A 15,353-nucleotide genomic window follows, 5' to 3' on the forward strand; every position below is an offset into this window, starting at 1 on the left:
TACAAGCAACCTTGACTTTATTTAAAGTATATGCAGAGGTGTAGGCTGAGCATGGTGGCAGTGTTTTTAACCCTAGCAATCAGGAGGCTGAAACAGGCAGCTCTCTGTGAGTTCAAAGCCAGCTTGGTCTATACAGTGAATTCCATGCCAGTCAACACTACATAGTGAGTCTTTCCCTTCTTACCTTCCTCCCTCTCCATATATAATATATATGCATATACTTACATATATATTACTTACATGTGAAGCTGTGCATTGGTTTATGTAACTACCATACTATGTTATATGAAGGACTGAGGAGCCACAGATTTGAAACTCCTGCTCATAGGCATCCTAAAAACAACCTCATGGCTACCAGGGGTGGTAAGAAGTGTCGAAGAGCCGGGTGGTGGTGGCACATGCCTTTAATCCCAGCACTTGGGAGGCAGAGCCAGGCAGATCTCTGTGAGTTTGAGGACAACTTTGGTCTATAGAGTGAGACCCAGGACAGAGTAACAAAACAAAATAAAACAAAACAAAAAAGAGGAGAAGGAGAAGGAGGAGGAGGAAGAAGAGGAAGAAGAAGAGGAGGAAGAGGAGGAGAAAGAGGAAGAGGAAGAAGAGGAAGAAGAAGAAGAAGAAGAAGAAGAAGAAGAAGAAGAAGAAGAAGAAGAAGAAGAAGAAGAAGAAGAAGAAACAACGAGAAAGATGTTGGTCTATTTTCACTAGCATTCAGGAGACTCAGATGTGCCTCAGTCTGGGATGAAAGGGACCCTGGTCTTTGTATGAGTCACAGATGGGAGCCTGGAGAGCTTGCTTCACAACAACTCACAAAGCCAAGGCCGCTGGAGGAAACTTGCAACCCACTGGAAAAAAAAATGGATTTGGGTGTCCAGAGCTGTGGGGTGTAAGTCCCACTTGTGTGGCTGTGGCTTTGATGAGATACTGAATGAACCTCATCCATAATGGATGGAGCTGCTAGTATCATCAGTGAGCAAATACCCACTAGAAAGGTTGTCTTGGAGGAGGCATTGCTGGGTTACCCTTATGTCCACAGGCTCCTGGCTGTCCTCCATAGGCCAGAGGGAGGTGGCGGCAGGCAGGTTGAAGGTCACAGAGTCTGCGGTGTCAGTGTGCACTGAAGAGCCTTGCCAACTCCGTAGCTGTATTCTGACCACAAGGTGAGAATAGGAAGAAAAGAAAGTCAGTGTTTGAGGAAGAACCCCCATTGTGCGCTGGGAGGAGGGGGTGGGGCTCCACTTTACTGTCAGAGATGACTGTGGTTTGTGTTTAGCAGTTTCTGTGTTTCAAACAGAAGCAGCATCAAAAGCTGCTGGTGCCCCTGTGCGGATGGGAGGTCCAAGAACACACAGAGTTGTTTAGAACTGACTCTCAATCCCTAGAGTAGCCTCAGTACTTAACTGATGGCTGGCGAATCATTTCTCCAAGTTTCTCCCCCTACCTGCCTTGACCTTTGAAGCCATGAGCTTCCAGCTCCATCTTTTCTGATCATTGACCTTGTCCCCTTTGATAAGACCCAGAAACTGTTTTCAGAGATCCATACTGCTTATGGAGTCTATCACTGGGACCCAAGAGAGCAACCCTGGTCTGAGGAGCCAAGGACTGGGGCAGAGTGAGGGAGCCCCTCTCCTGCCTACTGGCCAGGAAGTGGCATCGATGTGTGTGTGTCTGTTTCCTCTGAGTTGGACGAGATCTTCGCTATGGTGTATCGGAGTAACTGTGATTAGTTAATGGCTCTAAGACTTGGCCCATTAACATTCCACTGTGAAAGGACGAGAAAGGTCACAAGGATTGTGAGGCTCAGGGGACACACAAGACCCCTTCCTTCCCCAAGAGTATATAAGCAGGTAATCATTGCTGGGAAGTGGGGTTCTTTCCTTCAATGATGTACCCACCCATAAGTTGCCAACACCCCTATAACTAACCCTATATTAGTTACCTGTAATTACCTGTTAACTTGGGTGGAATTATTTCTTTCTTTTGTCTCTATATCCGGGTGAATTAAAATAGATGCCCCAGGCTGGCTATGGTAGCTCACATGTCTATAAACCCAGCCCTGAGGCAGGGGCAGAGTGATTACTACAATTCTGAGGCCAGCCTGGTCTACATATCTAGTCCCAGGTTAGCCAAGGTTACACAGCGAGACCCCGTGTCAACAAATAAATACATCAAAGTAACTCCCCTGGGAAACACGCACAACAGGAAGTATCTCAAAGCCCTGGTCAGTGCTCACTGAGATAAGTATGTCTGGGATCTCCACAGGCTCTCTATAAACAATGGGATAGCCAAGACCACCCAGGACACAGTGGGGGTAGCATGTGAGAGGAGGTGGTCCCACTTATTTGCTCCCTTACCTGCACAGTTCTGCTGGGACTTTCTCAAGACTCACTCAGGTGACTCAAACAACGGGCTTAGCCCTCCATAATTCTCTTTCTGCCCCAAACAAACACCTCCATGGTGGAAAGACTCCATTACACCCACACACCAGGCCTGGGTCCCAATGCTTCTCCAGTCCTAAGACCGGCCTCTGGACCCTGTCTTGGGTAGCTTGGGATGTGGGTTAGGGCATCAACTTTCTTGCGCATGCACAGTGCAGCTCAGTACCTGTTTGTGTACACAGAGATGGAGGGGGTGACCAGGATGGCTGGAAGGCCCCCTGGCAACGTCCCCAGCAGGAGGGCAGTCTGCAAATGGTCTACAACCTGAAGTAGCTGGGCCACAACGTGAGCCTGGAAAGGAAACAGAACACTACTGCAGACTGTCACCATAGGCCCCCTTGGTTGCTGTCATCAGGTTAGTGTGGGACTCCTGGCAGGGACGGGGAGAGGATGGGGACGTGATGGACAGAGTCAGCCCGGCAGGTCACAGGCAAAGTGGACATCCACAAGAAGTCTGAAACATGTGCCTGGCTCCCGTGGGCTCTTCCACCCTCCCAGCAGCCCCGGGAAGCGGGTGCTTTCCAGCCCCTTGGCAGAAGGGGAGAGGAAAGAACACAGAGAAGAGAAAGTCACATATTGGTGAGACGAACCAAGGCTCTCAGGAAACCTGGCTCCAGGATTCATATGAAGGGCCATTGTACTGTGTGGCTGTGCTGCGGGTGTGTACACATGGCCTACATCTTGCTCCGGGAGAGGTAAGAGCCACAGGCAAGGCAAGCTCAGCTCCCTGCCCCGTCCAAACCCCCAGGTAAGACACATTAGGTACCACTTAGTTGGCTCAGAGGGTAAGGTGCTTGCAACTAAACCTGACCACCCGAGTTCCATCCCAGGGGCCCACATGGTAGAAGGGGAGAATCAGTTCTCATGGGTTGTCCTCTGACCTCCACATGCATACCGTGGCATGTGTGCCCTTCAAATAAATAAATGTTTACAAAATTTTAGACACATCCTCATGATGAAAAACAAAGCTCGGGTAGGGACTTAGTGGAAGACCTCATAGGCTCTGTGTGTGTGTGTGTGTGTGTGTGTGTGTGTGTGTGTGTGTGTGTGTCTGTCTGTCTGTCTGTCTGTGTATTTATGTTTATGTTTGTGTGTATCCATGACTGTATTTGAGATGTGACTTTGTATATGTATGTTTGAGTGTGTACATGCAAGTCAGTGTGAGCACTAGCGTGTGAAAATGTGAGTGTATAGGACTGAATTTGGGTGTTGATCTGAGGGTATGTACTTAAGTATGTTTGAGTATGCATGGGCAGCTTGATGTATTGCTGAAACCAACTCTAAGAGTCTATTTGCCACTGCACTGCCACTTGAGAATGTAAATCTATGTCTGTGCATATGTGCTTGAAGGTATGAAGCATGTGTGTTCGGGGGCTTCCAGGTATGTGGACAAGTGTATGGCCGTGTGCCTGTGTGGGTGTGCATGTGTAATTGTGAAGGGTGTGTATATATGAGTGTATAAGGATGAGCAAAGAGTCTGTTTAGTATCTGAACATGTGGACACAAGTGAGGGTATGACTTTGCATCTTTTTAAAAATTTATTTATTATTCTTTTATATTGGTGTTTTGCCTGAATGTATGTCTGTGTGAGGGTGTCAGGTCTTGGAGTTACAGACAGTTGTTAGCTGCCATGTGGGTGTTGGGAATTGAACTCAGGACCTCTGGAGGAGCAGCCAGTGCTCTTAACCGCTGAGCCATCTCTCCAGCCCTATGACTTTGCATCTTTGCATGTGTCTGTCCTTCAGCTCTCTTTGAATAGGAAAGGAAGCCCATGGCACGAAGGACTGTGGAGCAGCTACCATTAGGCTTTGGGGCTCTGCCATGATGCTGTCCCGAGAGGCAGTACTCTCAAGGCCCACCAGTGACTCTGGAAGTCACATCTATCCCTCCTTTCTTGCTCTGGGTGCCCGACTCCCAAAGACATTCTGTATTCTTGGATACAAGAACCAGGACATTGCCCAAACTTGCAGAGTGGGTCATACAACCCGTCAGTGGACAGTTGCTGAGGATGAGGCCAAGTGCCTCCAGCCAGAGATGAGGCAAGGAGGCTTAGGGAACTTGGGGGACTTGGCTCCCAAATGACAGGCGGGGTTCACTGAGTGCAGCACCCCTGTTCTGTGTGCTAACCCACACTCTGCTTTCAAGAGCCTTCCTCCCCGCTCCCAAGAAGCACTGTAACCTTTGCCCCTGCTTCCCCGTCTGTAGGCTGTCGAGAAGGATCCACTTGCAACACTAGCATAAGCTGGGCGTGCAGTGTGGGTGAGCTCTGCCTCTGGTCAGGGCGCCCACCTGGCTGCTGTTGGCCTCCATAGGCTCTGTTGATCCGTGGCTGAGGGAAGCTTCCAGCACACTCCCCACAGCCTGAAACAGGGCCCTGGTGGCTTCCTGGCGTCTCTGATCCTCAGGATGAACCTTGGCACCGGCTGTCAACAGAGCTTCTGTGGCATGCTGCAGGACCTGGCTGGCCTCCCACTGGGCTCACCCAAAGAAAGAGAAACAGTGTGAACCCCTGCCTAGGATGCACCATTCAGAGAATAAGGATTGTATTGGAGGGGCGCACAGGAGGCCCAAGCCAGGGAAGAGGTAGAGCAGAGCCTGACATAAGCAGCCTGACTTAAAACTGGCTCCTTCTTCTTCACCAGGAGAGTAACCTGGTTTGCCCCTGACCTTCCCCAGGTACTTTGCACAATATCCTACACATAACAGGCGTTTGGTAACATTTACCGACCAGAGGCATGAAATACAGATGTGAGGAAAATGATGGGTGGAGGACAGGGGGAGGATAGATAGATAGATGGATGACAGGTGGACAACAGATGGATTGAGGATGGATGGATGAAAAATGGGGGGAAGGTAAATGGAGAATGGGTGAGAGACTGATCGAGAAAGAATGTCTGTATGGAGAAAGAATGCATAGGTAGACGGATGGTAGATAGTTGGATATAACACTCATCCTAATTTTGTAATTTTATTTGTGTTTGTGAAATCATTTGTTTAATGTCTAGATGCCCCAGTAGCCTGGAAGTACCATGAGGGCAGGTCCATGTGTGAGTGAGTTCAACACTGGCACACAGGCATTCAAGAAGCATTTGTAGAATTATTAAATTAATGTAAGCACAAATGCACAGAAGTGGGGAGTGGGGGATGTCTAGAGAGGTGTGTTTAGGCAGGTGTACACAAAACAGGCAAATGAGCAGATGAGGTAGGCACAGGAAGTGTCTCATCAACAGCACAGGGCCCTGGAATAGTTCCAACTGTTGTGGGATGTTTTTCTGCACACTGTGAATGTGTGTTGCTCTCATTGGTTGATAATAAAGCAGTTTGGCCAATGGCAAGGCAAGATAAGGTTAGGTGGTACAATCAAACTGAGGACGGAGATGAAGAAGGGTGGAGTTGGGGCAGATGCCAGCCAGCCACTAAGGAAGCAAGACATGTAGAAAATGAGGTAACAAGCATGAGGCAAAGCATAGATAAGAAATATGGGTTCATTTAAATGTAAGAACTAGTAATAAGCCCGAGCCATTGGCCAAGCATTTATAATTAATATAAGCCTCTACATGGTAATTTGGGAAGCAACTGCCGGGTATAATTGGGCATATGGGACAGAAAGCTCTACATCCGGTTACATCTATCCTTGATGACTTCAGGCCAGGAGATCTGTGAGGATAGCACCCCCCAACCCCAGGCAGAGCAGCTGGGCAGGACCAGGGCACTTCTCCCTCTCCATGACTTTGTGACTTTATTTTGACCCTGGGCTGCCATATTCTGGGAACATGGTCCTTGGCTATGATTCTTCAGGAAGATGATCCTGAAGCAAAAGTATGAGTGTGAATCATTGGTTTGAAGGTGAATCCAGGGAACATTCTAAGGGAGTGGGGAGGTGAGAGAGGTAAGGGTCAGAGGTCAACACAGAAGGTACAAGCCTGTTACCTGGAACTCAGTCCTGCTCAGGGCTTCCTCACCAAGAGTGTCTGGGAGCTGAGGTACTTGTGCCCCATCCCCTGTCATGTGAGCAGGTGGGGAAGCTTGGGGATCATGGAGACCCCAGGCTAGAAAGGTGGGAGCCAGCAGCTGTGAGTTAGGCTAACACATAGTAGGTCAGCAGCAATATCTGGACACACGCTTGGGACCCAAGATGAGCAGGATCCAGAACTCCCTCTGGTGCCCACCAGTGGGCAGTAAGCATACAGGCCATAAGCCCAGAGAGAGGCACTGGGATCTGTCATGGATCCATGAAGGACTCTAGGAAAGAAGATGGCGGAAGTCTTGTAGCCCCAGGACAGCACCATAACTGAGGGACTTCTTTGATCTATACCCTAATGGGTTGCCACCCCCACAGCATGGAGGAATGTGTGCTGAGGCCTGGATCAGCCAGCGGAAATTCTTACCTGGGCCACAGGGGTGAGCTCCTCGCTGCAGTGAGTCACTTCTCTCAGAGCCTCAGCCAACCCCTGCACCCTCTGCATGCTCTCCAGGCCAGTGGCGAGCATGGACAGTGATCTCAGCAAGAGCTCTCGGACCTTGGCATAGAGGGAGAAAGGCCAAGAAAGGACCTGTATTCCAAAGCCTCTGTGAAGGCCTTGCAGGAGAATTGGGGGTCTTAGGAATGACTGGGCTCATCCGGGCTCTGTAGACCTGGATGTATATGGCAGACAGGATAATGACCAAAAGATAAACACATCTGGGTCTTGGAAACCTGTGACCATGTTGCCTCACAGAAAGAAAGGAAAGGTAATTTGACAAAGTCATTCTGAAGATAGAGTTCAGCTCGGTGCCTTCCCATGGGGAGATCCTTCGGCAGTTATGAGTGGGAGCGCTGTAATTGCAAGGGTCTCCATAAGAGAGTGGTGGGAACACTGAGGAAGGAGACGGGTGATGGATGCAGAGATGGGGAGAGGGTATGTGGAGAGGAGAGGGTTTCAAAAATCTGGGAAGGGGGTGCTGGGGTGCTGGCTCGGTTAGTTAAGTACTTAGAGTGCAAGAAGGGATCCATCCCCAAAGCCGAGAGAGAGAGAGAGAGAGAGAGAGAGAGAGAGAGAGAGAGAGAGAGAGAGAGAGAGAGAGAGAGAGAGAGAGAGAGAGAAGGGGGTTAGGGGGTTAGGAGCCCAGGACTGATGATAACCTAGAAGCTGGAAAAACTAAGAAGTAGATTCTCCCCTACAGCCTCCAGAGAGTTCTCCGCCTTGCCTAGGCAGCCTGAGTCTTTCTTCCTCTGGTCCTTGGCTTTGTCATCTTCAGTGTGAGGGAGCTGGAGTGAGGCTCTCCAATTCCCTTCAGCTTCCAGAAAGCTGTGACTCCACAGTGTTGGGCAGAGAAAGTGGGTTACCAATAAGAAGATATATTCTTCATTTTATGCCACTGATTGGAAAGAACTAAAGCCGAGAGTGACAGTGACCACTGGGAGACATTCAAGGCTTCTCTGATTCATGTGCACCGCCCCCAGCCCAAGAAGCCGCATGCAGATTTTAAAGGACCCACTTCACGAACCTTCCACTTGATATCTGTTCTAAGTTGCCCAGAGCCTGGGCTCTGGTCCTCCTGATTAAGTTCAGAGGACACAGCCTTGGCAAACAGGAGAAGCCGTTCATGGCCATGCTCGTCTTGCAGAGCTGCGGTGATTCTCTCTGACACAATAGCTTGGAATGTCACATTGTCACCACCTGTGTTACCATGTCCCACCTGCCAAAGAAACCAGAAATGGGTGCAGTGATCTTTGTTCAAGAAGCTGGCTCCTAAGCCATGGGTCTGGGAGCAGAGCAGGCCTAGTAGAAGAGCTCGCTGGCCCTTCCTGAGGCTGGAGGGCACCTGGACCCATTGGCACTAGGTAGCTGATAGCTTCCAACAGCACATCTTGGGCAAACCCTCCACCTTCAACTGCCTTCCTTATCCCAGCCACCCCCCACCTGCACCTGCCTCCCAGCCAGGAACTTCTCTTGAGATCTCTCCAGGATCCCCGCTGAGTTCTGTTGGCTGAGCTCAGTCCTAGCTCATGCTTGAGTTCTTCTGTTTCAACTTGCCCCTGCTCCCAGGACCTCCCTATGCTCTGGCTACTAAATCATAAGATACACAAAGGTGGAGGCTGTATCCATGTGTCCACACGGCTGTCTCCTCAGGACTTGGCACATGGTGGATGGGTGCTCTGTAAATGTTTGTGGAAGGAATGAGTGAATAGGCTAGTCATCACCCATGCCCTCAGCTGCCTCCACATGCCTTGTAGTTCCTGAGGCTCAGCTGGGTGGAGACATTGCCCAGCACAGAAACACCAGCCATCACCATCACCCACCTTAACCGCCACTTGGGTCTGCTCTCTGTCTCCTGCCTGATTGGTGACAGAGATGACCACGGTCAAGATGAAACCATCCTTCTCTTTCCCAAGTGGTAAGTACAGAGCAGGGAGTTCTGGTTCAAGGCCACAGTGGAGGCAGGAACCTGGCCAAGCGGAAACGAAGCAATCAGGAGGGCAGAGCCAAGCTCCTTGTCACAGGCACAGAAAAACCCCAGCTACTGTAGGTGTGGCAGCCGTTCTGGGAATCCACAGGTGGCTGTACCTTTTGAATCACTTCTCTAAAGTGTATGAAGAATTGAAGGACCTTCTCCCTATTTGCAAGTGGGTTTTTGTTTCTTGTGGTGGTTAAACTAAAACATTTTTAAAGATTTATTTATATGAGTGCTCTGTCTGCATGTCCCTCTGCTTGCCAGAGGTGGGCATTGGATCCCATTATAGATGGTTGTGAGCCACCCATGTGGTTGCTGAGAATTGAATTTAGGACCTCTGGAAGAGCGGCCTGTGCTCTTAACCGCTGAATCACCTCTCCAGCCCAAGATTTATTTATTTTTATTTTATGTGTATAGTTGTTTTGTCCACGTGTATATATGTGCACTATAGGAATGCCTGGTCCCTAAAGGGTCCAGAGGAAAATGATGAATCCCCTGGAACTGGAGCTACAGATGGTTGTGAACTACCATGTAGGTACTGGGAATAGAACCTGGGTCCTCTGGAAGAGCAACACGTGATCTTAACTGCTGAGCCATCTCTGCAGCCCTGGGCTGGCTTGTTTTAGTTTTGATGTTTTTGTTTTCATAATATGGTAAATCAGATTACAACATGAAGAAAAAGAAGGTAGTGAGTGTGGGGAGAGAAAGGAAGAGCAAGAGGAAGAAGAGGAACAGTCCCCCAAAACTCCACCTAGCCCCTGAAAACTCTGCACCCCTTTAGGAGTCAGCAACGTGAGTTAGGTGGGTATGTTTTGTTTGTTTGTTTGTTCATTTTAATATTCATATGTGTGTATGTAATGTGTGTCTATGATGTGTGTATGTGTGTGATGTGTGTGTATATGTGTTTATACCTGTGTGCCACAGCACATGTATGGAGGACAGGGGATAACTTCATAGTGTTGGTTCTCTCCTACCACCATTAAGGTGGTGTGTCTGAGGATTAAACTCAAGTCCCAACGGGAGCAGCAAGCCCCTGTACCCACTGAGACACTGAGCCAGCCCAGTGTTTGTTGTTCGTTGTTATTTGCTTGGGGTTTTTCATTGTTCTTGGTTTATTTTTTCGGAGACAACGTCTCACTCTGTAGTCCAGCCTGGCCTAGAACCCACCATAGAGCCCCGGCTGGTCTTAAACTCACCACAGTCCTCCTGCCCTAGACTCTTCAAGTGCTGGGACCGTGGACATGAGCCACCACCCTTGGCGTCCGTCAGTGTTGGTTTGGGGTTTGGTTTTAGAGTGTGGGGATGGAGCCCAGGGCCTCCTATGTGTAAGTACTCCGGACAAGCACTCTCCTCTCCTGCAGCCCTTCACCCTGCCCACAGCACCTACAGAGAAGTTCCCAGTCTCTATGTCTCCAGCAACACCCCCTGTGGTTCATGCCATGGTTTACCAGATGTCTCTGCCACTAGACGTTGAAGATCATGACGTTAAGGATTTTCTCTGTTGTGTTCACACTAAGTGAATGGATAAATCTCTTTTTGTAAAGGAGACCCACACATCACGGGAGTCTCCAGTCATGGTGCAGACGTTCATGAAGCTATTGACTCACAACCGAACACTCACTGTTGTGTGACCACACTTCCTTCTTGCTCACCTGTATGAGATGGAGGCTGGGGACAAAGGGGGAAATCTGGCCTCTCCCTCTGGGTGCAGAGGGGAGGCGTTTGGGAATGAAGCCTACTTGCCTTGCTTGGGTTTTCTTTTTCTTTCCACACTTGGACCCAGTCATTGCCTTCTTAACAGCCCCGTGTTTGCCAATTCCTTGACAGGGCACCCCATGAACACTATACTCCCTAGAAGGGCTTACACCCACCTGTCCCTAGTCAAGGTACATTGTTTATGTTTGTGGTGTCTGGGGCAGGATATGGCAGAGTATGCCAGCTCCACTCATGGTGCCTCAGTTTGGATGGAAGTTTCACTTGGGCTAAAGTCCACATAGAGCTCATGTGGCAGTCCCCAAATGCTCAAGGCCACAGGGAGAACCAACAGCCACCACAATGGAATAATAAATGGAGTGAGCTGCCCCAAGCCAATCATATCTTCATATTCACTGCTGCTCTGGGTGTGGTTGTCATGGCTGACGTGACTGACATTGTAGGTAGGGTCACCCTCTGTGAACCTTTGCAAAAAAATGTTCTTTGAGATTTGCTTGTCTTGGGACATTGTCATTTTCTGCTGCCACTTACAAATGGAGGTCAGTGAAAGTGTTGAAGCTTCTATGAACCAGATCGAGTTCTGTCTTTCAAGGTAGCTCTAGCTCCGGCCTTTCAAAGAGTCACAGTGCCTCTGCCTCCCTCCCCCTTTCCTTCTCTCTCTCTTTCCCTCCCTCCCCCTCTCTCTCGTGTGTGTGTGTGTGTGTGTGTGTGTGTGTGTGTGTGTGTGTGTGTGTGTGTCTAGGACTATGACCTGGTATGTCCCTACCTGTTGGGTCTTCTCATCCATTAAACCCTTTCATATACCTTACCCTGGGACAGCCATTGTGTCCTCTGGGCTGGGGCAGATGCTGCTAGTGTATGCTGCCCTTCTGGTGTGATAACGAGGCCAGTGCTTTGGGGATGACCAAGGCTTAGGAGTCCCCTCATCCTGTCAGCCTCCACCCATTCTAGAACATATTCTACTGCAGCTCCCTGACGGGGACAGTCCACGTTCCTGGAGAAGATGATCCTGGGGGCTGGGGGAAGGGCAGTCTTTAGCTGGTACCTGACTGCAGACAGAAGCAGTACTCCAGGGGCCCTGGGGCTGTGGAGGCGGTGCAGAAGACAGCGAAGCTCGTCAATGTAGTACCCTCCTCCGGGACGATTGCACAGGCAGGCACCTCCGGTCGAGGTAGCATGCTGATCACGTAGGTATCCTCCCCGTAGGCATGGCTGGTCAGTGCTGGGAAGTGAAGATTCATTGTGCTTAGGGGACAGTGTGTCCAAAAACATAACCCCTCTTCAGGATGACCTGGAGAGCTTGTTGAACAAAGATTTCTGGGCCTCTGCAGCCCCGAACCCTCTGACCTCTCTGGAGATTCTGGGGTAGGCCCCAAAATACTCATATCTAGCAATTGTCTCCAATGCAAGGCCCCGGTGCTCGCTTTGAGAAAATGGGCAGAGAAGAGAGGAGAGACTCAGGCAGATGTGGAGCTGGAATTCTAGTTCTGCTATTCACTAGCCAAGTGGCCTTGGACTTGACCCCTGTCATCTGTAAGGTGGAGCCAACAACAATTTCCTCATAGTGACGTCATGAGCAGCTTACCCGGAAGCCATCTCTTCCCATCCCCACACCCTCAGCCGTGAGCCCCGGTCTATCCTGCAGCAATGAGCCACCACGCCTGCTTCAAAAAGAGCTCATGGCTGCCAGAGCTGAGCAAAAGAGAATCTCATTTGGTGACATGTAGCATCTTGGCTTCACTCAGTTGGGAAGGCCTGAGGTAGAGCAGGAGCGCCTACTGAACCAGTGCCTCAGTTTGTCTGGCTGTGGGCACTCTGTGGGCTGCCTTAGGGAATACGGAATCAACAGCCGGCCCAGGCGGCACCTGCCTGCAGCCCTAGCACTGAGGAAATGGAGAGTCAAAGGAAGTGTTCTTAGAAAGCATACAGTCTTTGTTTTGTGTCTGTCTGAGCACTGGGCTCATTTTCAGTGAGTAACTCTGGTGACTTCTCCTAGTAGGACACACAGGTTGACTTAGGGTGGCCCGCTTGTCTCCATGGCACTCTGCCAACCATCGTTTGTGATAATGATTCCAGGGCAGGTATTTAGATCACCCCAGATTTACATGGGAGGGAACTGAGACAACAAAACGTCAATCGTTTGCCCAAAGTCTCCTAGGTAGAAAGCCCATACTCTGGCTCCATGCTAGGCCAAAGATCCTTATTTTAGCCTTTCTGAGTCCATCTTGTCTCTGTGACAAGAGGTGAGGCGGCTGCTTCTCACCTGTGACCCGGATTCGAACAACAGGTCCCCAGGTCTGCAGGAAGCTGCTGTTCAGCAGCAGCACTGAGGAATTGTGGTGAAGGAGGGTCAGTGAGCGTGGCCAAAATCCTCGGAGTCTGCAGGCGTCAGGGAGGGGCTCAGCCTGCAAGGGAACAGCACTGAGGGCCTTAAAGTCTGTTGGGTAGGAACCTGGACATCCTCAGTCCCATGGCTTCCATCCCCGAGACTGACAGACTCTGATGAGTAAAGGCACTGCTGCTTCCTAGGAGGTCAGTAAATAGTCAGTCTCCAGCCTTGTATCTTGTCTGCGGTTAGGTTCCTAGAAAAGGAGTCTGAGGAAAAGTGTATGCAGGTCACTTATAGAGGGAGGAGCCTGGGGAGGAGTGTGTGCAGGTCACTTATGGAGGGAAGAGTCTGAGGAGGAGTGTGTGCAGGTCACTTACAGAGCGGGGAGCCTGAGGCAACCTACCTATCCCTTCACTTGTAAGTTACCCCACAAAATAAACCTCCCTTTTAACTATGTGGAGTGGCCTTAATAATTTCATCAATAGAGGGAGGAGTCTGAGGAGCAGTATGTGAGGTCACTTATGGAGGGTGAACTCTCGGGGGAATCAGCAAGTTAACAGGGCAGAGAAGGGAGTGAGAGCAAGCAGTTTTAAGAAGCATCCTTCTCAGTGTGGCCCTGAGGGACCTCAACCATGTGGGGTATGCCACAGAAATGTCTTTGGGGCAAGAATGCTAGGCTGTTTGACTTTCCTGTTCATCAGTTGTAGGCCATCAGGCCCCTTTGTAGCAGTTGAGGGATGCATGCATCCTGGCAGGGGGCTTTAGCTGAGGGCAATAGTGTCTGCTTCCCCCATAGACCTGGCTCCTTTGTATCCATTCACCTGTTAGAATTCCCTCAGGCCCTTCTGAAGCATGTCCCCAAATCTTCCTGACTGCCCGCACTGGCTCCAAGTGGGGTTGGTCCACCCTGGCTCAGGACCTGGCCTGCAGCGTAAGTCTGATCCTCTCGGAGGAGACAGTTTTGACTGAGTGGCTGTGGCATCTCACCTTCTCTGATGAGGTATCATCTAAGTACCAGCTGAACATGGCCATCGGGCTTTCATCTCCCACAGTAACTGTGAGCAGAACGTCTTGGTTGGCTTTCACTGGCTGGCAGTTCTTCTCACAGCTGGAAGGTACAGAGAATAAAGAGAGAAAGCTCCCTCAGGCATCATGACCACTTGCCTAGTCTTTAAAGACCTGTAAAGAGGGTAGGATGTGGCCAAATGAAAGATGGACTAAAAGCCACCAATGTTCTAACCTAACCAGGACAGACCCTGGTCTGCAAGCAGGTGAAGAGAGTCAGGACATGACTGGATTCCCATGTCACTCTACTTGCAGTGATGTGAAAGGGGCGGCGGGGGGAGGGGGGGAACGACGGGACGTGCAGGACAGGGCCCTGGCTTCCAATCCCAATTCTATCACTTAGGAAGGCTCACCTTGTATGAGTCACTTAACCTCTAAGTCTTGGTTTCCCTAGCTGCAAAGGAAGCGGGGAAAGCCAAATAACTTCTGAGATTCTCTTCAGTGTTGTAAAGGTGGCAGATGGCACCATACGGTGAACGACGAGAGCAGTTCTGAGAGCGACATGTCACAACTCCTAGAGCACTTGTGAGCATGCCGGGCTCTCTCTCTCTCTCTCTCTCTCTCTCTCTCTCTCTCTCTCTCTCTCTCTGTGTGTGTGTGTGTGTGTGTACACTTTTGTGCGCATGCACATGGAGGTCAGAGACCAATATTGGCTTCCACTCTCTTCATCATATTGTTTCAGACGAGATCCCTTACTGAACCTGAAGATCACTTATTTGCCTAGAGCTCCTGGCCAGCAAGACCTGCCTCCCCTGTCCTGGACTTAGTAGAGCCATGGTACTATGTCTGGATTTTTGCTTGAGTGCTCTGGATCTGAACTTCGGTCCTCACGCTTGCACAGCCAACTCTTTATCAAATAAGCCGTCATCTCTCCAGCCCCCTGAGCCTTCTGTAGGGTGTCTAATGCATCTCCAGGTTCACCTCCAACCTTCTTTCTTCTCTTGTCAAGTCAAGTACAAGCATGCTGGTGGGTTTCTACAGCCCTTCCAGACCATTCTCCAGCTCTCTCTGCAGAGCCAATGCCTCAGCTCCCACCCTCCAAGCGTCTGCTTGGGTCCAGCATTGGTATGGGCCCGGGAGGTTTGAGGAGAGAAGGTGGTCTGAGGAGAGCATGAGGCTGTTTTTTGCTTCCCGAAGGGCTAAAGCAACAGAGCCGGTGCCCCATCAGGTAACGGCCATGGCTCCTGTCCCTCTCCAGCAGCTATGGTCCAGAGGGGATTCGAGGTACACCCTCTCTCACCTCTACAAGGGCTCACCCCGCCCTATCACAGTCCTGCATTGTCTCCTGAGCTATTCCTCCAGTCCTGTTCATTCACACCTTACCCATCTGTAATCAGTTTCTGACGACAGTGAGCCATCTGCTTCCGGCACCA

General features: G+C 50.2%; 1 protein-coding gene across 1 annotated transcript in view; it reads right to left on the reverse strand.

The window, feature by feature from the left end:
* The window catches only part of LOC102921975 (polycystin-1-like protein 2), a 93,625-nt gene that overhangs the window by 50,697 nt on the left and 27,575 nt on the right, over positions 1-15,353 (reverse strand). Inside the window, exons 12-20 of the mRNA XM_076573599.1 lie at positions 13,903-14,023; positions 12,850-12,991; positions 11,632-11,808; positions 8,722-8,867; positions 7,926-8,117; positions 6,827-6,958; positions 4,728-4,910; positions 2,605-2,729; positions 1,023-1,149 (exon numbers count right to left, since the gene is read on the reverse strand). Of these exons, the coding sequence (XP_076429714.1) occupies positions 1,023-1,149; positions 2,605-2,729; positions 4,728-4,910; positions 6,827-6,958; positions 7,926-8,117; positions 8,722-8,867; positions 11,632-11,808; positions 12,850-12,991; positions 13,903-14,023 (1,345 nt within the window). The remainder of the gene's footprint in view (positions 1-1,022; positions 1,150-2,604; positions 2,730-4,727; positions 4,911-6,826; positions 6,959-7,925; positions 8,118-8,721; positions 8,868-11,631; positions 11,809-12,849; positions 12,992-13,902; positions 14,024-15,353) is intronic.

This window comes from Peromyscus maniculatus, chromosome 5, assembly GCF_049852395.1.
Source record: "Peromyscus maniculatus bairdii isolate BWxNUB_F1_BW_parent chromosome 5, HU_Pman_BW_mat_3.1, whole genome shotgun sequence".
In the NCBI taxonomy this organism is placed as follows: Eukaryota; Metazoa; Chordata; class Mammalia; order Rodentia; family Cricetidae; genus Peromyscus; species Peromyscus maniculatus.